Source organism: Lissotriton vulgaris, chromosome 1_1, assembly GCF_964263255.1.
Source record: "Lissotriton vulgaris chromosome 1_1, aLisVul1.2, whole genome shotgun sequence".
NCBI lineage: Eukaryota > Metazoa > Chordata > Amphibia > Caudata > Salamandridae > Lissotriton > Lissotriton vulgaris.
Genome location: NC_141685.1, coordinates 1050774398 through 1050800655, shown reverse-complemented (window position 1 = coordinate 1050800655; position 26258 = coordinate 1050774398). Strand labels below are relative to the sequence as shown.

Sequence of the window (26258 nt, the reverse complement as noted above, 5' to 3'; positions counted from 1 at the left end):
ATTTAATTTCAAATAATCTTTATTTCGATCATGAAAGATCATAAAAGATGTACAAATGATTTTCATCATTAAAAACATTATAAAAATATGTTATAAATTTTATGAAATTCCCCCGACTCATGATTACAATCAGATTACTAGGAAATGCATTTTGATTTATAAAAAGGAGGAGATGTTCATGGAGCTTTAGTGTTCCTGATAATTATTGCACGTAAACGCCACATTGCCGTCAGGAATTTTGCCATTGCGAACACCGTTGGTGCCGATAAGTCTGTCTTTAGGACTCTGTAGGCCGGGGCATAAGTACGGAAGCCCAAATTCCTCAAATAAGGGACCAACCAATATCTCCTAATTCTGCTGTAAGCTCTGCAGAACAGGACCACGTGGAGATCGCTTTCCAGTTTATACTTGCATGCAGGACACACCCCAGTGTCCAGGTTGCCATCCCAGGATTTAGTAATGGACCTCAGGGGGAGAGAACCGTATCTCCATTGCATGAAGATCTTCCGAACAGACACAGGCGTCATAGCGTCTAATACATATTCGGGACTATAGGAGTCTTTTGTCTTGATGAATGTGTCCGTTAGGGATCCATCCCGTATAGAATTGATAGTTTTCTGGAGCATAGCGCTATAAAACAGGTTTGAAAGTTCCTTTCTGGAGAGCCTTACAGCCGCTGCTTCCGGGTTGGACCATAACTCTGGGACTCCGAGGAACGTACACATGTCCCTAATGTACTTTATCCACGGGATTTTGGTGGCATAGGTTGATCTCAAGAGTTCCTGCAGTTCATTTCTATAGTGTACCAGTTCTTGACTACTCCACAAGCGCCTCCAGTAGGTCAAGGGTTTAAGACCCAGTTCCTCTGTGATTGGTCGTAATGCCAGGTCCATTCTTAGGGGGAGTAAAGGAGTGCTCGGTGGAAGAGCAGCCAGTTGTCTTATGAAATTATTTTCTGCAACCTGTACAGTATGCAATGGTATGTGTCCCCATAGCTCACCTCCGTAAATGATGCCCCCCCGGGCTTGGGCTTTATAGATATGGATGGCGGGTGCCAATGGACGGAGAGGTGATTTTTTGGCGATTCTTGTGATGGCACCTGCCCTCTGGACTAGTTTTGTGGTTGCTTTTATTTTGTGTGGCAGCCAAGTCAGGTTGTGGTTGAGGGTTATGCCGAGATATTCTATTACGTGTACTCTTTCCAGGGTTGTGGATCCTAGGCGGGGATTTGGGCAGCTTTTGCGTCTGGGATTGAGGATCATAAATTTGGTCTTAGAAGGGTTTATTTCTAAGCCCCTTTCGTTACAAAATCCCAGAAACCCATTCAGAACCCTCTGCAGTCCCATTGGTGTTTTTGACAGCAGCAGGGTGTCGTCCGCGAACATAATCGCTGGCACCCTGCTGCTGTTCAATTGTGGCGCATCGATGTTAGGGATCCTATTCAAGTGCTCTATCACCCCGTTCACGAATAAGCAAAACAGGGTCGGCGCCAAAACGCAGCCCTGCCTTACCCCTCTGCGAACGGGGAATCTGTCTGTCAATGTGCCGCCCTTTCCATATCTCACACGGGCATAGTTGTTGGTTTGCAGCCTGACTAAGACATGGAGAATATCTCCTGGGATACCCAATTTGGCCAGCACCGCCCACAATTTAGCCCTGGGAACTAAATCGAAGGTGGCGCGGAGATCCACAAAAACCGCATATAATGTCCCACCTTCTGAAAGCACTGTCTTCCAATATATGTAGGCTTTCCTGTTTTCAGTTTCTATTTTTGGTAAATTCTGGTGGGGTTTTTTCAGTGTTTTCAATATCTTAAAAAACTGTTGTTATCAGTGGTTACACATTTTCGCGCCACTAAAAACAACAGAAAAAGTGTTTTTCCGGTGTTTATGGAATGTTTTGCTTTTATTATTGCTTTCTTTAAGCACTGAAAAAAGATGGTATATAGACAGTGTACCTGTAGTGTATATGAGGTCCAAATAGATTTTTGCAAATTAATCTTATTGTAGTACACCATACAATACTTCTTCCGTGAGTCTTTGGGTCATGTGCGCTCGCTCTTTCCTTCCCATGTAAACTTCTGTGAAAATTCCCTCTTAGCATTGATAGCCCCTTGGGCTGAGACCCATCAGCTAATAGACACAGTTGGGATGATTCTTTCTTTGATGCCACATAAAGCACAAAATGATAAATATTTGAGTTTTAAATCCTGTGCATAAGAAAAAAGTGCACCAGAATGGACTAAAAAGTCAATAGCATCCCTCATTACCCCTGAAGATTGTAAAGATGTTTTCAGCATACCATCTAACAAGTGACAAGGATCTCCTACAGGGAATCACTTCAACTCGGGTATCAATTTTGACAGGTCATCACACAACTTTTTTATATACGTAGCTGAATCACTGCAAATACAAACAATATCACTCCAATCTTTTTTGGACTTGGAAAGAACCTTTTTTGCTGGGCATTCAAAGCGACACTGCGTTCCATGTTTTCCAAAAGTCTGGTGTCATGTTTTCACCACTATCCCAGATGCTTGGTGATATATATACTTGTCACTATACCTTGCATTGAATGTTTAAAGCCTGAGGTGTTGGAAATTCACCTAATATCAATACTGACCCACTAGAAACTATGGTCTGATGTATTAAGGGATTTTGCCCATTCTCTGTGGGTAAATGTGATGACACATATTAGGAAAGATTTTTATGAAACCAGCCATTTTACCTATCAGTGAAAGAATCAAATCCAGCCAAAATATCAAATATGAGTTTGATACTTCCTGATTCTCTATAGTTTATAAAATGATTAAACTAGACCTAAAGCATGAAACTAAACCCTGCATCTTGAGACCAAAGGCCACAAAACTGAAAAAAGTAAAAGAAAGAAGAAACAATATTTTAGTGGCATCCACAAAACTCAAGCAGAATAATGTTAGCCAGTCTTTCTTACTGCTAGCTTGTATAATAAAGTTACATTGTATTGACCCCTTTGGGAAGAAAAAAATTACTCATTCACTCTCTTTTTCCTTTCTTTGAATGGCATTTAGTTTGTGGTTGTGCAGGTGTTTTTTCAGTGTTTATATGTTTTCACCGGTGGGGGATATTTTTCTTTCAGTGGGGTTTTATCAGTTATTATAGGTTTAAACCTAAAACCCCACAGCCTAAATATATGATATTCAGTCTTAGTATTTGGTCGACTGTTGAGACTCCTTTTCTAAAACCCGCCTGGAGAGGGCTTAAAATGTCAGTCTCCTCCATCCAGCATGACAACTTATTAAGAACTAATCTACCAAACAGCTTTTGGGATACATCAATGAGGCTGATTGGGCGATAGTTGGCTGGGAGCAGAGGCGACCCCTTTTTAAATATCGGGACCACCTCCGCTCCCAGCCAAGTATCTGGTATTTTCATTCCCCCCCAGCACTGCATTGAATAAAACCGTGAGGTAGGGTGCCCTGATTCCAGGTTCATGTTTAAATAGGTCGCCCGGCACCCCATCCAGGCCTGGTGCCTTTCCAGCGGTAAGCCCTGCTATTGCCTTCCTAATGTCTTTTATAGTAAAGGGATCAGAGGTCTGATACTGTATGCAGCAGTGCAGTTACTGAGGTTGAATGCATCAGCATACCAGGTAAGTATCTGAGACTGTAAGCATCAGCGCAGCATGGCAGCAACTGAATCAGCACATCAGGCAAGGGAGAGAGACTCTATATTTAAGGAGGCAGTGACTGAGACTATATTCATCACTCTTAAAAAACAATGGTTCTGTCGGTAAAGGCATGTCAATTGAATGTGGTACTTAATCAATGGATGTAAACATATATTACACAAATGATAGATACAAGTACTAATAAGCACTGACCACATATACAGAAGTTGAAAAAGTCAATATTTAGTATTTAACCTTTTCAAAGATTTGAATTATGTAATGATTCAAAATGTACTGTCCCAAAAACACGAAATACATGGACTGTGAATACATAAGGGATAAAGGTCGTGACTAGTGACTGGATATTTACAAGTGATAACACGTATATACATAACAGAAAAACATTTTCAAAATATCCACTGTGAAATAGTCTCAAGAAAAATGTAATTGTTTCTTTTGCTCAATGAGACTGCATTCATCAGTGCAGCAGTGCAGTAACTGAGTCTGTATGCATTCGTGCAGCAGGGCAGTGACTGAGACTGCATGCATTAAGGCAGTAGGAAATGACTATGATTGCCCCAGTATTGGAACTTTCATAGATTCCTATGCTTTTGTATCATTGTATGATTATATGCAGCAGGTCAGTGACTGAGACTATGCATCAGTGCAGCAGGGCATTCAATGGGACTGTGTGCACCAGGGCGGTGACTGAGACTGTATGCAGGGCAGCACGGCAGTGACTGAAACTGCATACAGTAAGGCATAAGGACAGTTACTGTATGTGGGGTAGTGACTCAGACTAAATGCAGCAAGGCAGTGACTAAGACTGCATACATCAACGCTGCAGGACATTCACTGATACTCTGTGTACCAGGCAGTGACCGAGGGTGAGTATAGCAGGGCAGTGAATGAGACTGTGTGCACCAGGGCAGTGAATTAGACTACATGCATCCGAGCAGCAAGACATTCACTGATACTGTGTGTGCCAGGGCAGTGATCGAGGCTGAGTGCAGCAGGGCAGTGACTGAGACTGTGTGTACCAAGGCAGTGACCGGGACTAAGTGTAGCAGGGCAGTGACTGACCCTGCATGAATCCGTACAAGAGGTAAGTGGACTTCAGGTCCTGGCGTGGATGCTGCTGCAGTGCTGGAGGTGGGAGCTGTCCCTTGAGTCATGACAGTGTTAACAGTGTTACTGAAGTCACGGGGAGGCACTCGGTGGGGAGGTGGTGGCATGAAGAGATCTCCAGAAAAAGAAGGTGACAGAGGGCACCGGGGCCATATGTACGACCCATTAAAAAGGGTGGTGGTATGTACAAACCCTATTTTGTGAGTCGTAACCAATTACTGCCTCGCAAAATAGGGTTTCCGAGTCGCTGTTAGGAAGGACAGTGCCAAGGGCATCCCTTTCTTATAGCGAGTTGCACTGTTATGTACGATTGTTTTGCGACCTAAGCACTCGCAGTTTACCATCTACATCAAGTAAGTGGTAAGCCAGTCGCAAACGGGAAGGGGTCCTTTGTTAATGGATGCAAAACAATTTTTAAGAGCAGCCAGTGGTCCCACGGACCACTGCCTACTCTTAAAAAATGAAACAGAAAAGTTTATTTTTTCTTTTTTAAATACATTCCTTTAAGGAAAACCGGCTGCAATTAAAAAGAAAAAAAATCTATTTTATTTAAAAAGCAGTCGCAGACATGGTGGTCTGCTGACCCCATCAGGCCACCATCCCTGTGAGTGCTGGCCATTCCCAATGGGTCGCAAATTGCACCTGACTCATCAACATTAATGAGGCAGGGCATTTGCAACCCCATTAGGAATCGCAAACAGTGTCAGAGGCACTGTTGTACAGGGCCGGACTGGGAACCAAAACCGGCCCTGGCAAAGTGCTCGGCCGGCCCCCTACCTCCGGGGGGGTGGGTTGTGGGTGCCGCCGAGCTCTTTGCCAGGGCCGGTTTGCGGACGATTTTGTTACAGGGCCGATTTTGCCGCTATGCTGCAAAAACGGCCCTGTAACAAAAACAGCCCCATGGGCCCCAAACCGGCCCCCAGCCGTGCGGCGCACCGGGGGATTGCCTGGTGCCCACTATGGCTAGTCCGGCCCTGCTGTTGTACATTCCATTTTGCGAGTCGCAACACAACGCTTTTTGCTACTCGCAAAATGGAATGGTCGTACATCGGGCCCTAGGTCGCTGGGCAGAGGCGGGAGGAGGACGCAGGATCGGTTTTGGTTCACCTCTGGTTTCCTGGATGGGGGGGCAGTCATTAATAAAGGTGAACTTCCCATATTGACCCCTGCCCTACTTCTCCTCATTGCGCAGGATGATTCCTTCCCGAACCAGACCTCGGAGGAGAGCGAGAACTGCGACAACAACACTGAAAAATTTGGTCTGAAAGGTGGGAGCTGCCACATGAAGTGTGAGGTCGTGGTAAGTGTTTACAGGCTGCTTCTGTGGTAAAATGCAATACTCAGTGTCAAGATAGTGACTGACTGAGCGACTCTGCCTGAGGCAGACTGTGGGACTTAAGTAAAAATAAGGTATCGTTCCAACCACACCCGTTCCAGGTAGTAAGTAAAATCTTTATTGTATGATTACCTAAAATCATTTACAAACTTCCAGATCTGACTCACAAAAGTTCCGACAGAAAGTTGGAAATGTACTCAGAGAGGCTTACATCCACTTTTTGAGTGCATTGTTTGACGTTTATGATTTTTTTTCCTTTCCATATGCTGAAACACACACGTGTTAATTTCCCCAGGCAGTGTCTCAACCTAAAATGCACTTGTCCATTTTCCCTTCCGGGGAAACCCCTTCACCTACTCTCCTCCCAACTTGTGAGGGTGCAATCCCCCCACTTCAAGACCTCAAGACAAATGTACGGTCTGGTGTTGACCTTGGCGAGTCGCCTGCTGTCTGTCATGGTGGCGAAGGACAGAACATCTGCCGCCCTGGCCAGACTTTGCTTGCCATATGTAGAGATCGCTAAGTCTCTGTGCCTTTAGAGAAACCACCACAGTGATTCTTCAAAGCAAGTTTGGGACATGGCTGCTGCCTTCCAGGTGGCTGTGCAACATATTTTTTTGTTTTTCAAAAGCAAATTCCCACATCGGGAGTTTATTATTGAAAAATATAATGTAATGACCCCCACAATCTGAGCATTTACTTAAGGTGTGGGTCTTTTTTTCCTCAGCTCAAGTTTTTCCTGGTAGTGGCCGGCAGAAACAAAAATGTGCGTGTGTATATATATATATATATATATATATATATATATATATATATATATATATATATATATATATATATATACTTCACTCCCACAAACACCAAAGAATGAAGAAGCCACAACTCAATGACGTGCTAGCATTTATTCCAAATGGATTGGCAGCATTCTAATCCTTACGCATTTCCCCCAGAGATAGTCTTGTTCACAGGTGAGCAATGTTGTAGTGCTAATTACTTTGTGCTTTATCCCCGTGATCATGTGACTCAGGCAAGATACTACTACACCCAGCATGCACTAAAAATGTAAAAGTAAAATCCGAGCACCCCTCTAGCCCCAGTTTTTCTGGATCTGGCCCATAGTAAGATATTATATAAAATAGAGAGCAGGCTTTTAATGTTCTGGCATCGGGTGTGGGCTACAAAAGAGCTTGCCTCCTACCATGTGGGTCTTACCACCTCCCTGTTTGCATCGTCTTTTAACTTTGTTTGGTGTCACTGAATAACCTGCTTTCACCTGTATTACTGTTCCTGACACAAACAGTAAAAAAGCCTCTTTTTAAATCACAGCGCTGTTGACGCTGTCGCGCTATTATCCTGACAAAGCGGCCGCCATTGCACCTGGCGCGCTCGCCGACCACGCCCACTAGAGGCCACGCCCACTCTCCCTAGATATGTGCATGCATAGGAAGCGCAGCGGACGAGCGCAGCGGGAGCGCCGTTTGCGCGCCGAAGGCGAGCCTAAGGCAAGCCCGTCTGCGCCCGTCCGCGCTAAGACCGCGCCAGGCGCCGGAACCCCTGCCCAAATTTTCCCTGTCTTCAGGTACGCTTCTAACGACCTCCATCAACTCCAAGGCGAACTCGACTGCCCCTGTAAATTTGATCTATCTAAAGTACTTGGCTCCACCAGCTGCTCCAAATGTCATTGGACACTCAACCTCGAAGCCGAACGACCAACATCCCCCAAAATCTTGCGACCTCTCTTTACAGGTGGCCTGATAAACGCCAGGTCAATGTGTAAACACAGTCAGGACATCCACGATCTCATCATTGACCACGATCTGGACTGTCTCATGATCACTGAGACCTGGCTCACTGAAGACAGTAACCCAGACATTGCTATTGCCCTCCCCCCGGGTTACTCCTTCCATAGACAGGATAGACAGAAAGGCAGAGGAGGAGGTGTTGCAGTTATCCTAAGGAACACCTTTAGCTGCCACACCTTCTGCCTTGATCCTCTTACTGACGCAGAAGGCATAGGTTTTTGCATCAAGCTCAGCCAAACGCTCTCCTTTTCCGGTGGCCTGATCTATCGTCCACCTGGCAACGCAGCTAAATTTTTGGACTCTCTGAACGACGCACTTGGAAGCTTCCTTCTCCGCTACCCACACTTTACTCTCCTGGGAGATTTCAACTTACATCTCGAAACCCCTGCCGACTCTCACACCAGATACTTTCTGCAGTCGTTGGACATCTTCAATCTACAACAAAGCGTCAAACTGCCTACCCACTCCCATGGACATTCCTTGGACGGTATTTGTTCAAACTTCAATCAATCAATCAATCAATCAATGACATTTATAGAGCGCACTACATACCCGTAGGGTCTCAAGGCGCTGGGGGTGGGGGGGTGCCGCTACTGCTCGAACAGCCAGGTCTTCAGCTTCTTCCTGAAGGAGAGGTGGTCTTGGGTCAGGCGGAGGTCGGTCGGGAGGGAGTTCCAGGTCTTGGCGGCCAGGTAGGAGAAGGACCTTCCTCCTGTAGTCGCTCTTCGGATGCGGGGGATGGCAGCGAGGGCGTGGTTGGCTGATCGGAGGTGGCGTTTGGGAGCGTAGAAGTTGATTCGGCTGTTGAGGTAGCTCGGGCCTTGGTCGTGTAGGGCTTTGTGTGCGTGGGTGAGGAGGCGGAAAGTGATTCTTTTGTTGACGGGGAGCCAGTGCAGGTCTCTCAGATGTCCGGAGATGTGGCTGGTTCGTGGGATGTCGAGGATGAGTCTGGCTGAGGCGTTCTGGATCTGCTGGAGTCTCTTCTGGAGCTTGGCGGTGGTACCAGCGTAGAGGGCGTTGCCGTAGTCCAGTCGGCTGGTGACGAGGGCCTGGGTGACGGTCTTCCTGGTCTCGGTGGGGATCCACCAGAAGATCTTCCGTAGCATGCGTAGGATGTTGAAGCACGCCGAGGAGACGGCGTTGACTTGCCTGGTCATGGAGAGGGAGGAGTCCAGGATGAAGCCCAGGTTGCGTGCATGGTCTGTCGGTTTGGGTGCGGTGCCCAGGGCGGGAGGCCACCAGGAGTCGTCCCAGGCGGAGGGTGAGGAGCCCAGGATGAGGACCTCCGTCTTGTCCGAGTTCAGTTTCAGGCGGCTGGTCGTCATCCACTCGGCTACCTCTTTCATCCCTTCATGCAGGTTGGCTCTGGCGACGGCGGGGTCGTTGGTCAGGGAGAGGATCAGCTGGGTGTCGTCGGCGTAGGAGATTATGCTGAGGTGGTGTTGGCGTGCGATGGCCGCGAGGGGGCTCATGTAGACGTTGAAGAGGGTGGGGCTCAGTGAGGATCCTTGAGGGACGCCGCAGATGACTTCGGTGGCCTCTGACTTGTACGGTGGTAGACGAACTCTCTGTGTTCTTCCGTCGAGGAAGGAGATGATCCATTCCAGCGCCTTGTCCTGGATTCCGACGTTGCTGAGGCGCTGTACTAGGGTGCGGTGGCAGACAGTGTCGAATGCTGCGGAGAGGTCTAGGAGGATGAGGGCCGCTGTTTCTCCGTTGTCCATCAGGGCTCGAATGTCGTCGGTGGCGGCGATGAGGGCGGTCTCGGTGCTGTGATTGGCTCGGAAGCCGGACTGTGAGGGGTCGAGGGATCCATTTGTCTCGAGGAAGGCGGCCATCTGCTTGTTGACGGTCTTCTCGATGACTTTGGCTGGAAACGGGAGGAGCGAGATGGGGCGGTAATTCTTGAGTTCGGTGGGGTCCGCTGTGGGTTTCTTGAGAAGAGCGCTGAGTTCGGCGTGCTTCCAGCTCTCAGGGAAGGTGGCGGTGTCGAAGGATGTGTTGATGATGTCTCGCAGGTGGGGTGCGATGACAGCGTCAGCCTTGTTGAAGACGTGGTGAGGGCAGGGGTCGGTCGGTGATCCGGAGTGGATGGAGTTCATCGTGCGGATGGTGTCTTCGGTGCTGATCGGGGTCCAGGCGTGGAGGGTGGTGGTGAGGGGTGGTTGTTCGGTCTTGGTGTGCGTTGGTTGGTTGTTGAAGCTGTTGTGTATGTCCGCGATCTTGTTGTGGAAGTATGAAGCGAGGGAGTTGCAGAGGTCTTGCGATGGGGTGATGTCGTTGTTTCCTGCGCTGGGGTTGGATAGCTCTTTCACGATGTTGAAGAGTTCCTTGCAGTTGTGTGCATTGTTGTCCAGCCGGTCCTTGAAAGCAGTTTTCTTGGCGGCGCGGATCAGCTGGTGGTGCTTCCGGGTGGCCAGCTTGAAGGTGGTCCTGTTGCCCGGTGTAGGATCCCTTCTCCAGACTTTCTCGAGGGCTCGACAGTTCTTCTTGGAGCTCTTGAGTTCGTCGGTGAACCACGGGGCTTTCTTGCTGCCGGGTCTGCTGGGCGGGGTCCTCAGCGGGGCGAGTTCGTCCGCGCAGTTGCTGATCCACTTCGTGAGGTTGTCGGCGGCCTGGCTGGGGTTCGCTGAGCTGGCAGGAGGGTGCTGGCTCAGGGAGGTGGCGAGCTGGTCTGCTGTGATCTTGTTCCAGCTTCTGCGGGCGGCCTGTTGCTGGTGGTGGTGGGTCGTCGTTCTCTTGAAGGTGAAGTGGACGCAGCTGTGGTCCGTCCATTGAAGCTCTGTGGCGTGGCTGAAGTCGATGTCTGTGCAGGAAGAGAAGACTGCGTCGAGTGTGTGTCCGGCGAGGTGGGTGGGGGTGGACACCAGCTGCTTGAGTCCAAGATTGGCGAGGTTGTCGAGCAGGGTGCTGGTGTTGCGGTCGTTGTTGTTCTCCAGGTGGAAGTTGAGGTCCCCCAGGAGGATGTAGTCGGCGGAGGGGAGGGCATGCGGGCTGACAAAGTCGGCGATGTCCTCGCTGAATTGTGTGCGTGGTCCCGGGGGTCGGTAGATCAGGGTGCCTCTGAGGGTGGTGTTCGGGTCGGTGTGGATCTGGAAATGCAGGTGTTCGGCGGTGGTCAGGGTGTTGTCGGTGCTGGTCGTGAGACGGATGGTGTTCCTGTGGATGATGGCGATGCCTCCTCCCATCTGGTTGGCGTTGCGGTCCCTCCGGACGATCTTGTAGCCCTCCGGGATAGCGATGGCGATGTCGGGAGCTGAAGAGGCGTTCATCCAGGTCTCTGTGAGGAAGGCAACGTCAGGGGCTGTGGCGTCTAGGAGGTTCCAGAGTTCGATGGCGTGTCTGTGGACGGAGCGGGTGTTGAGCAGGATGCACTTCCCGTCCCTCTCCTCCCTGTCCCCCATTCCTCAAATTTGGACTGATCATTGTCTTATCCCTTTTCATATTTCCAGCTGCCGCCCTCCTACCTGCAATAAACGCACGCGCAATCTCGTTCACCCTATCAACTGGAATACTATCCAGAAAAACCTTATCCTTCATCCTCTTTCCCCATCTAATGCCCCTTCTCCCTCGGGTGACATCGACAGAGATGCAATTTGTCTCAATAAATGGCTCTCTCAAGAAATTTCAAATCGATGCCCACCCTACAAACAGGACAGGGCTTCGAAGACAACTAAAATCAAAGCCCCCTGGTATACGCCGGACCTAACTGCCGCACACCTCCTTTGCAGAAAAGCGGAACGGAAATGGCGTAGAACCTATGATAACGGCGACCGCAGCAATTACATCCTACAGAGGAAAATCTATCTTTCAACCATCAAATCAGCTAAAATAACTTACTATGTCAACGCCATTAAGGATGCCAGCCAAAAGCAAAAAACCCTCTTTGCAATAGTAAAATCCTTTACCAAACCTAAAGCTCTTCAACCGGAAATCCCCCCATCTCAAGAACTTTGTGATAAAATCTCCGACTACTTTGATGACAAAATCACCTCCATCCATAAAAACTTTCCCCCCCCCCCCCCCCCCTCCCCCTGTTCATCCAATCCCGGACCTGGAACAATCTTGCCCGCCGGCTAATAGTCTCAAAAACTTTACTCCGGTTTCCTTGTCTCTCTCAGACCAGAGAAGCGATCCTCTCCTGCAAATCTGGCTCCCCCTCTGACCCCTGTCCACCTAAGATCCTTCACCTCATCATTGATGAAGTCAACCCCTCCATCAATGCAATAATCAACCAATCCCTCATATCCGGTTCTGTTCCCCGCTCTTGGAAAAAAGGAGTGGTCAAGCCACTCATGAAAAAGTCGAACAAACCCCCGTCAGACCTGACTAACCTCCGCCCGATCACCCTGCTACCTGCTCTGGGTAAAATTACGGAACAGTTGGTCCACAAGGAGCTCAAGACCTTCCTGGATTCTCATAACTTACTTCATCCCCAGCAATCCGGATTCCGGTCTAAACATTCCACCGAGACGGCCCTGATCGAACTGACCGATACCATCAAAACCCTTCAAGATCAAAGGAAGAAGGCTATACTGATCCTTCTTGACCTCACGGCAGCTTTCGACACCATTTCCCACTCCATTCTGATCAATAGACTCATGGACATCGGTGTCACCAACTCTGCCCTATCCTGGATTAGTTCTTTCCTCAGTGACAGGTACCAAACTGTCACCCTTGGCCCCTACCAGTCTAATGAGAAAAAGGTGTCCTGTGGAGTCCCTCAGGGTTCCATTCTGAGTCCCCTCCTCTTCAATATCTATCTTATCCCTCTTCTTACCCTTATAGAATCGTTCGGCATAACCGTCACCTCTTATGCCGACGATACTCAGCTAATCATCCCCCTAGACGACAATTCCAACACGGCAGAGCTCAATCTGAAACACTGCCTTACAGCAGTTTTCCAATGGATGGACGCCAACCATCTGCGCTGCAACTCGAATAAAACCGAGATTCTTCCCATCGGAAAAAATGCTTCTTTCTGCCCTGCCCTGTGGTGGCCGGACAATTCTGCAGCTCCACCTCAAACTGTTTCATCAGCCAGGAACCTCGGGGTTCTCTTCGACTCCGAGCTCTTCTTCGATCTCCACGCCTCGACCACAGCGGGAAAATGCTTCGGCATAATAAAGTCCTTAAAGAAATTTTTCGATTTCCTCCCGCTTGACTCCAGAAAAACTGTGGCAGTAGCCCTCATACTCTCTCGAGTGGACTACTGCAATGGACTTATGGCAGGGGCCAAAAAGTCCACCCTCGCCAAACTGCAAAGTGTCCTGCACACTGCCGCTCGGCTTGTCTTGAAACTTCCACGTAAATCCTCAATCTCCTCAGCCCTTAAAACTTTACATTGGCTCCCCTTGCACAAGAGAATACTCTTCAAGATTCTCATCGTAGCCTTCCGAGCCTTCAACAAATCCGGTCCCTCCTACTTGACTAGACGCTTCCCCCATTATACTCCGTGCCGCTCCCTCAGATCTTCACAAGATAACCTCATAACCCCCACTAAATTCAACCTGAAATCTAAAGGCGGCAAAACTCTAAACACCTTGGCTATTAAGCCTGGAATAGTATGCCAAGGCATCTCAGGCTTCAAACAGTTGAGAAGCCATTTAGGAAGCTCCTCAAAACCTGGATTTTCAATCTTCCCGACGATTGGTCTAAAGCTGCCATCTAGCCTCCCTCACTTCACTCTGTGAACTGGCAACAGGATCCATAGCGCCATGATGCTCCTTCCGGAGCGACCGGCTGCGCTTTAGAAATACCCTTCCAATATCCAATATCCAATATCCAAATTTCCTTCACTGCGTTCCCTAAGGGCACTTTTGAGGAAACTTGGCATAGAACTGTACTGGACCACTCAGGAGAAGCTGTGCCTGTGTTTGATATCCAGAGGTAGAGTTAAAGAAATGTACTGGGAACATATCCTAGCGGAGAGTGTGACCAACCCTATGCATTTCGCTCACCCTAGCGTTCATAGACTTTAAACCCTGTCCTAAATTTTAATAACGATTGACGAAATTGTTCCAGTCTTGGTGCTCAAACTGTATCTTCAATTTAGATATAGTTACTTCCTACTAAAACGTTCTTCAGTAAATGGCTATCTCAAGTCCCACTTGAGGATCAGTGTCCAGCATGTGGGCGAGGACCCGAATCCTTGGTACATTTACTATTTTGTTGCCCATGCTACATGACATGAACCTGAGGTCAAGGTGGATTGTTCCTCTATGTAGGAGCATTGGCACCAGACACCATCTCGAAGCAGTCAGAATCCATAGCACTAACACAAGGAGAGTTGCGGTCTTTGGTCTGGCAAAATATTTAATGGCCCTTTGGATTAGACGCTCAAAGTGTCTTCTGTAATAAGGGCTTTCACATTCTGTGACATGTGGCCGCTGGGCATCTCTTTACTTTTTTTTTTGTCGTAATTCTTTATTGAGAATATTATTAATATGGTTTTATTATTTTATCTAGTGAAGATCCATATTTTTTGTGCTTTGGGTTTTGCCTTTTTAAACACCTATGGTTGGTCAGGGTTGCCTTCCTTGTTTTAACTGCTTATTTAAAACAAATGGTGTATACGTTGATTTAGGAATTGTTGTGCAGGTATGGGAGCACTCTCCTTTGTGAAGCTCCTAAATCAATTGATTTGATAGGGCAACGCTCAATTTAATGTTGTCATATCATGATTGTTGAAGGGATACCTGGTGCCTGTTCTGATTGTGATTGTTTTATGTTGTAGTGTAATCTTGTGTGTGCAAGCCTGTACTTTTTAAGCTCTAAGGAATCGAAAATAAAGTTTGATGATCATGATATTTAACATAGGGGGCTCTACTGGAGATATACGATCTGCTTTTAACCATTCCAAAGGCACCTAAATAAATGGATAGCTTAGTGACCTCTAGGTATTTTTTATCTATACTCCTGTAGACCCCGTTAAGCTAAATATCAAAAGTGCTCCCTGGAATATGGTTGAGCCCGTACTGGTTTATAGGAACGAGGATGAGATCTGATGATGAAGCATGACAACAATAAGGTGTGTGAGGGTCCAAAGAACAACCCGCAGGGTTATTGGTACTGGGATTGTTACACAGGCAGAAGAATTTTTGAACAAATATTGTAGGATATCTTACGTGTAGTGAGTTCAGAATAGACCTGGGTCAGCTCTAAAAGAACCGCTACAGTGCCACTCAAAACCAATTACAATACCATCATCACTGTCAAGGCTAAGCCTAAGCCCAAGGCGCTCATTTGGACATCTGCCATCCCCTAGGGTCCTTCATCAGCAGGAAAGTGGCAGAGTGCACACCTATTTCATCCATATTTCATCTTTTTGAATTCTTTTAGTTTGTAAGCGTGCAAACCCGGTATCGTGAACTGCCCGATCACATGTGTAAATGTACTTAAGATAATTTGGCGTCATTGCGCCCCAATCCGGCCGCACAGCGTTGCTTGATGCATAACATTAATGCTACAATTAATCCACATAGTCGAAAGTTTTATTTAAATTTTATCCACAACTTTTCATCAGTTCATCATTGTTCATCCAGTCACATGATAGACACTTATGGTTACATATTGTCCTTAATGCTATAGACATGCCTCCTGGCCTTATCTTAAAGCATGGAATGTTACATAAGTATTCCACCGTAGATAATCTTTGTCACCCAATGTATTTCGGGCCTTTTCTGGCCCTTCGTCAGGGGTTATCTACAAATTTAAAACACTTCTGTTAAACTCTATCTTACACTATTCAAGCTGATAAATATTTATTAAAAATGAAAAGAATGTGAAAAGCGCATGCCTTAGTTCGCCCCGTTCTCAACGTTTTACCCGCTGAATTCAATGCATTTACCACTAAATGAAATGTCCGCTCTATCTTCCCCTCAGCCTTCTCTCGTGTTTTTTACCATCACTTTACACACACGCTACTCAATTCGCACGTTAGACATAGTTGCTAATCCAAATGTCTCTTTTAGTCAGACCTACTAAACCCAACCCTTACCTTGAGCAAACGTCTTGGCGACTCGTTTCATCCTGTTCTAAAGCATTCTGAGTGCCCGACTGTCTCACTCTATTTCATACCCCTGAGTCACGACCCCACCACTTCATACTGCTTTCCTCTCCCTCTTGTGCTGAAAACTACACAGCCCAAAGTGAACTACTAAAACTATTTAAGTGAACCCTTTTATTTCCTGTTCTGCCGCCTGTGCTTCAACTCGTATGTTATACTTTCTCATGGCTTTTATTTAACTTGTGTCATGCTTTTTTTAGTGAGATTCCTTCACTCCACATTCCTCCTTTGTGTTTATCACCACTATTGATCAAGTCCGTTCTCTGAACTCACTACATTCTCTATTCCCTGTACTTGATTAATAGTGGTGGGCTGTGTAGTTTTCAGCACAAGGAGAGGAAATGAGTATGAAGGGGCGGGGTCACTCAGAATGGTTTAGAAGAGGATGAAACAAGTCGCCAAGACGTTTGCTCAAGGTAAGGGTTGGCTTTAGTAGGTCTGACTAAAAGAGACATTTGGATTAGCAACTATGTTTTCTAACGTGTGAATTGAGTAGCGTGTGTGTAGAGTGATGGTAAAAAAACGAAAGAAGGCTGAGGGTAAGATAGCCTAACACTTAGCGGGAGGCATAACGAGAACCCCAGCCGTAGATGGAGACTGAATAGTGACATCCTCAAACGCCCAGCAAATATAGCCGAAATTGAGGGGGCCATTAAAGAGTACCTTGAATTCAACTATAACACAGATACTGACAAAGGCACCCTATGGGACGCCTTGACGGCCACGATAAGAGGGAAAATGCTAAGCATCAAAGCCAGAATGAACAGGGAAAGAAATAAAAAGATAACAGAGCTAGAAAACCAGACCAGGGACCTGGAAAGGGGCCACTGTGCCAACCTAATGGATGGTAACACCCTCACCGAACTAACAAAAAAGAAATATGAACTGAACAAAATCCTGAGCGAGAGAGCGGGTACATGGATAAGCAAATACAAAGCGATAAACCTGTGCACGGCGAATAAAGCAGGGAAAGTGCTAGCCTCCTACCTAAAAAGCAGGCAGAGACAGCACGTGATTGCCGCAATAACCGACAGCAATAACAAATCTCAAACAGCTAACAAAGAGATCCTCAAGGTCTTCAAGGACTTCTATGAGGGGCTCTACAGGGTGGAAAAGGACCCCAAAGCAGATGGGGGTGCAAGCCTCCTAGACAAGCTAAATCTTCCTAAGCTGTCAGAGGACCAGAGCGCGTCACTAGAAAATGACATAACGGGGGCAGAAATTGAGAAAGCAGTGGCAACACTCAAGGATAACAAAGCGCCTGGCTATGACGGGTACACGGCTAGCTTCTACAAGCACTTCCTCCACCTACTGAAACCCACGATGGTAGAGGTCTTTACGCACTGTGTCCAATCAATGGCAGAGGCTAACATAATAATCATCCCCAAGGAAGGCAAAGACCCACAGCACCCCTAAAACTACCGGCCAATATCCCTAATTAACGTTGATTGCAAGATCTAAGCAAAAATCCTAGTGACAAGACTCAACGCGCAGCTCCCTAAACTAATCCACAACTCACAGGTGGGTTTCCTCAAGAATAGGATGTCCCAAGACAATACGCGACTCCTATGCCATCTAATTAACCACACCTCCACCATCAAGGACCCGGCAGTCATGATCGCACTGGATGCCGAAAAGGCGTTCAACAGAGTGTCATGGCCCTTCCTTGACCATTGTATGAGAAAATTCGGCCTGGGAGATAACTATAGGAAGATGGTGTTGGCGCTCTATAAAGATCAGAGAGCCCGAGTGGTGGTCAATGGGGGCACGTCGGAACCGCTGACCCTAGGGAGACGGGCGAGGCAGGGGTGCCCACTTTCCCCAGCCCTCTTCCTAATGGCGCTTGAACCACTTCTTTCCATGATCAGGGACAACTCGGAAATAAAAGGTATTCCAATAAGAGGGACCACGATTAAACTAGCAGCATACGCGGACGACATACTAATTATAACTGAGAATCCCAGCCCGTCGATAGCGGCCCTAATGTCCACCATTGAGGAATATGCACAGGTCTCAGGGTACAAACTAAATAGAGATAAGTCTGAATGCAAACCGCTGAATGTCCACACTACCAGAGCAGTCCTAGGGGACTCAGGGCTCGCCTGGCAAAAGAAATTCCTGAAATACCTCGGCTTGTACTTTGGCAGGGACCTTAAGTCCACTCTGGACCATAATGAAGGGATTATGTTGAAGAAACTGAAAGAGAGACTAGACTCATGGTCACCAAAGTTCATCAGCTGGTGGGGGAGAGTGGAGACAATTAAAATGATGTTAACGCCCATGATTAACTACATGCTCAGTATGCTCCCGCTTATAGCGACAGAAGACTTTCATAAACAGCTGGATAATATTACCAATGATTCATCTGGAAAGATAAAAAGCCAAGGATAAGCCTACAGAAACTAAGGCTAAACAAAAACTTAGGAGGACTCAACCTCACTAATTTTAAAACATTTCAAACCGTATGCTTGGCTAAACAGGGGATATACTGGCTAGTACCGGAGCAAGACTATATGCCGGTTTGGTTGTCACTCGAGAGTGCTTCTTTAGAAGGGCTCGATTCCTTAGCTATGCTCAGAGTGAACAAACACCTCGAGACCAACAACATTATTCTTAAGAACACTAGGTCCGCCCTCCTCAAGGTCGACAAAAGAATGGAACAAAGCATTAAAAACACAAGATGGGAATCAATCTGGTTTAATACTAGGATAAAATATAAAGACAAGACTCTAGACATGAAGGCCTGGTATAAAAGGGGTATCTCCACCCCCACACAATTAGAAAAGCTGGGCACGCCACTCACATTCAAAACTATTAAACACTTACACAATCTACCAGACATTGAATTCTACGTTTTCCTAAAAATCAGGGCAGCACTCACAAGAGCAAACCTTGGTAAGGAGATTCCATCCATCCTGAAATATATGGCGAATCTAAACAAGATTGGCCACCGGACATCCACCTCTACAAACTACTGAGCCCAGAAAAGTCGAGACTAAATGCCAAAACACTAGGGTCCTGGGAAACTCTACACAACAGATGCTTCAGCGAGAAAGAAAGAATATCCCTGTGGACCTCAGCAGTCAGGAACAAAGTCGCTCCACAACTGGCACAAACCAAATACTGGCTACTTCACAAAGCGTTCTGTACTCCAGCCCGCCTAACGGCGGCTGGGATCCGGGAGAGTGATAAGTGCTGGAACTGCCACAAAGAAAAAGGCGACTTAGCACACCTTATCCTTTACTGCCCCAAGGTCAAGACATTCTGGACCAAAGTCAGGGACTTCATAAACAATATAGTGGGACACCCCATACAGCCGGATGTCGTAGGGATAGTTACCGATTTCATGGCCCCTGATTTCCAAGCCAAAGAGGATAGAGACCTGATTGACCTCCTGCTCACAGCGGCGGTGAAAACAATTCTTACGAACTGGAAGGACACTGGGAAGGCTACTTTCTATTTCTATTTCTATTTTGGGGGTTTTGTAAAGCGCATGGTGACGCAACAACGGCGTGTCCCCGCGCTGAGGAGCTACTTTATTCCTGGACCCTACAAAAGCGGCACACCTACTAGGCGAATAGAGCAGTTTTGAGCTTAGCTCTGAAAATTGACTCAGATGGCTCTAGTCGTAGCGCCATGGGCAGTTGATTCCAAAAGATACTTTCAAAAGCTGGTTTCACTGGGTTACCTTCTTCATGGGGCAGATAACATAACAGCAAGCTATTCACCCAGCCACACAGCAAGGGAGAGATGTGGTCCGCCCTTGACAAACATCTGAGATCATTCAAACCTCCCTAGGCAGTCCGACACTAGGCACCACAATGCCTGAATGCAGGGCAAACAACTACCACACTACCTACCCTGTCCCTCCCTCTCCTCTCTTTCTCTTTTATTTCCTGTTTTCACCTTTATCTCTCCGAGGGTAATACTAGAGTTCACCACAGCCAGCTACGCCAAGATACCGATCAGGACCCCATGCACAGCCTACCACCCATGTCTGATGATGCGCCTATTGTAACCCCAACGGCCTTGATAGCCCATCGATTTTGCCCTCATTGTACCGGTACTGTACTGTATATATATAATAATCTTCTAATAAAATTCTGTGAAATTAAAAAAACAAATAAGATAAGGCCAGGAGGCATGTCTATAGCATTAAAGACAATATGTAGCCATAAGTGTCTATCATGTGACCGGATGAACAATGATGAACTGATGAAAAGTTGTGGATAAAATTTAAATAAAACTTTTGAGTAAGTGGATTAATTGTAGCATTAATGTTATGCATCAAGCAACGCTGTGCGGCCGGATTGGGGCGCAATGACGCCACATTATCTCAAGTACATCCTCTAGGGTCCCCCAACACCCCCAAAGCTGTTGTCAACCGTTTATGTTTTTACATAGTGGATGGATTGGGCATCATCCTCTGGTTATACCCAGTGACTCGTAACTCCATCAACAGGTGTGGCCGATCCCATCCCAGTAACCATTCAGGAACTCTCATAGAACACAAAGTGAATTTAGATTTGTAGCTTGAACTTCAGGGAATATTTAATGACATGCACTTTACCTATTTTTTTCAGGATGAAGGGAACATGGAGAGTAAAAAGTTGTACGGTAAGGGGACTTTAAACTACCCACAATCAGCCTTCTCCCAGCAAGCAGTCAAACAAGATCGCAAATATAAGTGACACCTTCCATGCAGCCACTGTCAGTGGCAGGCCCAGGTTTAGGTCATGGCTAGAGACCCCTTTAGCTGCCTGCTGGCAAGACATATTGCTTCCGTTATATATGACATTTAGTTAGAGTGGGCTTTGGGTCAGCCCCTAACTTATGATTGGATATTTTGTTATCTATTTAAGTGTCTGATATTGATTTGAAGACTTCCCTCCTCATGCAGGAGCATTGTGGTCTCTCAGTATTGTTGCTGGATGAGTTGTATTCTTCCACTGCTTTTTTAATATATATATATATATATATATATATATATATATATATATATATATATTCTTTCTTTTTTACGATGGCCCTGCAGCTGCAAAGTGCTGGCAGGATATTTGTTTCCTGTTTGGCATGTACTTTGTTTTACTTTTTTTCGCCTTTAAATTAACTAATCTAACATGGTCGTCCGTGGAGTTAGATTGATAAATTAAAGATGGTAATCATGTGTCATAACTCACATATGTAGGTGCATCACAAAGCATGTACACGCATCGACGACAAACTTGGGATGCGTTTTTTACTTTAAATAGAAAACCCATTGAAAAATTACGGGCTATGTGTGGTCATGTTTCAAATTGCATTCATCATGCAGCCAGTAAAAAATCATTGACAAATGCAATAGCTCGACCTTAGTAGTCCCATTTTTACGCATATTCTAGTTTTGGAGGGCTTTCACTAAAATGCATGGGTGGTGGCACCCAAGTCCACTTAATGATCTAGGCCCTCCTCATGAGTGCCACGTTAAATCTAGGGGATGTGCAGTAACTCCTGTTCTCTTCCAGGGGATCCTCATCAATATGTGTAGAAAACAAAAAGAGAGTGTAGGGTATTTGACAGAAATGTAGGGTGGGAACTCCCGGTCCCCTGTTCGATATACAACAACAAAGAGAGGAGTACCCCCTGCAGGCGTAGCAGAGAAAATCTCTGTACCTAGAGCTTAAGGCTTCAAGAAGAGCTTGTGTCCAACCCTTATGCGGGACAAAGCATGTCCTTTAAGAAGACCCCTCACTCACCAACCTAGTTGGTGACATGATTCATCATCGGGGACCACCCCGTAGGCCGAGTGCCAACGGGGTGTGCTTTGACACCTGATTACAGTGGAGCGGGTAATAGCTTCTTTTATATGTGCAGCAATAAGACAGTGACAAGTGATTTAAAAAGGGGCCAGTACTACTCACTTCAAGACTTTATTCCTGAGTGACTGGACGCCTTATAAAAGAAATGTGACACCTATGCCTAATTAAGTAGACTTCGGTGTACAAGACGTGTACTGTATAAAATAGCGACGTGTGCTATGTGAATTAAAAAGGTAGGTCAACATGTTTCAACCATCAAACAATTGTAGGTATTCGTCAGGACCAGTGACAGACCAGGGTGGTCCGCACACGCTAAGGTGCGTCCTGCCCTTGGTCAGTGAAAGTTGGAAACACAAAAATTATGTTTCTTATGCAAAAATTCTCCTTCCCGGTCTGGAAGAAAAACCTATGAAAAAAGATTTCAGAATAGTGGGTGGTCGGAACCACAGTGAAAAGGACCTGTGTATACCGTCACAGTCATACATCTAATGCCCACATTACCCACATGCCCACATACACGCAGGGCACTGTGGTTAGTGTGGAGAATGACTGTTTTTATATATCTGCTACGCATACTGTGGGGCTGGCACTCCCTCTTGTATATGCTTTATGTTGTGTGTCCCACTGTATGTCCTTTTCACTGTGGTTCCGACCACCCACTATTCTGAAATCTTTTTTCACAGGTTTTTCTTCCAGACCGGGAAGGAGAATTTTTGCATAAGAAACATAATTTTTGTGTTTCCAACTTTCACTGACCAAGGGCAGGACGCACCTTAGCGTGTGCGGACCACCCTGGTCTGTCACTGGTCCTGATGAATACCTACAATTGTTTGATGGTTGAAACATGTTGACCTACCTTTTTAATTCACATAGCACACGTTGCTATTTTATACAGTACACGTCTTGTACACCGAAGTCTACCTAATTAGGCATAGGTGTCACATTTCTTTTATAAGGCGTCCAGTCACTCAGGAATAAAGTCTTGAAGTGAGTAGTACTGGCCCCTTTTTAAATCACTTGTCACTGTCTTATTACTGCACATATAAAAGAAGCTATTACCCGCTCCACTGTAATCAGGTGTTGAAGCACACCCCGTTGACACTCGGCCTACGGGGTGGGACCCCGATGATGAAGCATGTCACCAACTAGGTTGGTGAGTGAGGGGTCTTCTTAAAGGACATGCTTTGTCCCGCATAAGGGTTGGACACAAGCTCTTCTTGAAGCCTTAAGCTCTAGGTACAGAGATTTTCTTTGCTACGCCTGCAGGGGGTACTCCTCTCTTTGTTGTTGTAGATCCTCATCAATAGTCAGAGGCACATGAATATTCCCGCCTATGTGCGGGACCCCGGAAACACATCACATATATGTGAAAGCCATATATGTAGCATAGCTCTATATATATATATATATATATATATATATATATATATATATATACACACAATGCAGCCTTCCATAGACATGCTGAACAATGTTGCAAGAAATTCTCTTGTACATAAGAAACATTCCAATAAAGCAGGGAGAAAGAAATCATTTGAAAACTGCTTTAATATACAGCAGAAAACACCATCCTGCAAGGAATAATGAAAAACATTGTCAGCACATAGGCTGCATTGTAGAAACATTAGTGTAGAAAGCTGAAAAGCTAACCCACGAAACACTGGCAGCCATGACCCCTAGTTTCCCATCATGCCTCAGGGGTGACAGTTAGTTCAGTTGTTCTTACCGGCTCCTTCTGTCAGTACCCTGGATACTTCAGCTCTACTCTTTTTCTGATTTCTGTCAGAAAATACTCCTTTTTTTGCGTCAGAACCCTTGTACTTCGACGTCTTTTTGGTGTTGGAGTATTTCTCAACTAGTTTTTTTAGAGAGTTGAGCATTGTTTTACAGTCAGAAATGCCCTCTCTTTTTTACCCTTGCCCTTCCCGTGGCAAAAAAGGCTAAAACAGACTCCTATCCTGTCTGTATTCTATTCCTTCCTTCTGAACATAATCCTAAAACCTGCCAGCATTGCCAGCTGCTGTCCAAGATAACTCTGAAGGACAAGGAGAGGATTGGCCTCTAAGGGCTGGCTGAGAGGAGAAAATCTGCTTCTAGAGGCAGTTCTGTGATGAAGAAGAGGAAGGAGAGAGCCACCACTCCATCTAGAAGAAAGATTCCAGTATGCTCTCCATCTGCGTCGGGCTCCGCGCCACAAATCCCTTCATCGGCAACAAAACCGTCGGCGAGAAGACCATCGACGGCGGGCTTGCCGTCAAGAGAACACAGGTCGTCGACGAAGAACACAGGTACGTCGAATCCTCCGTCAACGATCGGCATAGAGGAGTCGCTCTCCGTTGGTGTCGGCTCGCCCAATGTTGAGAAGCAGATCTCCGTCGTCGCCGGCGTTCGATATCGAGTCAGGCTCCGCCGTCGCAGGATCACCGGTGATCGGCGTCAAAGCAAACGTCTCCGTTGCCATCAACCAGGCAGCGGTCGACATCGAGACGCGCCTTGTCACCTGAGGCTAGGCACTCATCTCCTCCGTCGTCGTCCAAGCGGCCTCCGACGGTGAGGGATTTGACGTCGAGAACAAGAGTGAAATATACAATATCTCTCCCAGATGGCTAAAACCTCTCCATCATTGGCAGGCAGTGGCTGCAGGTCACACTCAATGGCCTACGGACTACTCCAGTCCGCTGCACAGATCACCATTGCAACGTCTCGGGCAGGAAGTGGACAGGGTATCCACCACTCGGACCAGAGAACACCGAGGCAGATCCCCTGAACGCAGGTCGACTCAGGGGCATCGCAAAAGGCAGCGTACACCATCTTGGTCTTCCTCTTCGGCACACTCATCCAAAAGGGATTACTCACCTACCCTGACGGAGAGTCCTCCTTCCAGAGTGTCGCCTATTGATGATGTGAACACTTTTCATGATGTTCTCAGCAGGGGAGCTCAAAAGCTGGGCATCACCATGTCAGCTACTCAGACAATCACATCCATCAAATTCGAGACCCTCCATCAAAGGTCTGCGGCGAGGCCATTGCTTCCTTTGGTCCCTGGGATCATCGAGCCGTTAATGGATATCTTCCTCGCTCCACCATCGGCTAAAGCAGCTCCATCTCGCATCCTACAAAAATATAAACCAGCTGCATCAGATCCTCTTTTCCTCAGATCGGATCCACCTCGGACTCTGTCATTTTAGCAGCAGCGAAGAAGACACATGCAGTTGCATCTTTCTCCTCCGCTCCTCCAGATAAAGAGAGTAGAGCACAAGATTCTTGGAGATGGAAAGCTTGTGGCTCTGCAGCGTCTTCTCTTCAAGTGTCCAACGCTGCGGCTCTGCTGGGCTGTTATGACAGGTCTTATGGGATTCGCTGGAGCGCTTCAAGGACCAACTCCCAAAAGTGGATCAACAGGACTTTTCTGACTTCTTCCAGGAAGGGGCTCTGGTGGCCAACCAGCACTGCAGCAGATGGTGCATCTTTGTCAGCTCACTCGTATGCACATGACATATGTGCACGAAGATCTTCCTGGTTACGCCTCACAGCGTTAAAACCGGAGGCATAACAGCGCATCATGAAACTCTGGCACTTCACTGTTTGGTGCACGCACAGCCGAAGAAATGGCTAGAATGAAAGTAGAGTTGGACACCTTAAAGGCTGTGGGCCTGGAAAAGAAAAAAGAGGTTAGTAGGCGATACAGGCCCTACAATCGTAAAAATTACCAACAGAGGGTTCAAACCCCTCAATGGTCACAAAATAAACCGGACAAATCCCAGTACCTAGGCCATTGTTCCTCGTGAGGAAGAGGAGGACATCAACAGCAGTCCTCCTCTCTGCAGAAAAAGCTCCAGTGAAGCAATGATTTTCTGCTTCCTCTAGCACCATTGCACACTCCAGTGGGCGGAAGTATTTCAAGTTACATTCAAGAGTGGCGCAACATAACCAAAGATCAATGGGTGCTAAATATACTACAAAATGGGTACATACTACGTTTTTGTGTGTCCCCAAGAGACATTCCTCCGGTAAACTCTCGTCATCTACAGCTAGATCTCCTGCGTCAGGAAGCGTCGACCCTTCTCGAAAAACTAGCAATAGAAGAGGTCCCTCCTGCACAGAGAGGAAAGGGAGTTTACTCAAGATACTTCCTTGTTCAGAAAAATGACCAGCCGAACAAGTTCAGACCAATTCTAGATCTACGTTCTCTGAACAAGTTCATCAAAAAGGAGAAGTTTTGAATGTTGGCGCTCCACCAAATATTCCCACATCTGAAGAAAGGCGATTGGATGTGTTCGGTGGACCTCCAAGATGCGTACTTTCACATTCGAATCACAACACGGCATCGCAAGTTCTTGTGGTGTATGGTGGGAACTAAACATTACCAGTTCTAGGTCTTACCCTTCGGCCTAAAATCAGCTCTGTGGGTATTCACCAAATGCATGGCAGTAGTAGTGGCAGCATTACATCGCCAAATGCCTGTTCGTGTATCGATA

General features: G+C 46.7%; 1 protein-coding gene across 1 annotated transcript in view; it reads left to right on the top strand.

Annotated features, from left to right (window-relative positions):
* The window catches only part of LOC147748518 (coiled-coil domain-containing protein 159-like), a 402735-nt gene that overhangs the window by 200929 nt on the left and 175548 nt on the right, over nt 1-26258 (top strand). Inside the window, exons 4-5 of the mRNA XM_086936450.1 lie at nt 5969-6076; nt 20566-20599. Of these exons, the coding sequence (XP_086792576.1) occupies nt 5969-6076; nt 20566-20599 (142 nt within the window). The remainder of the gene's footprint in view (nt 1-5968; nt 6077-20565; nt 20600-26258) is intronic.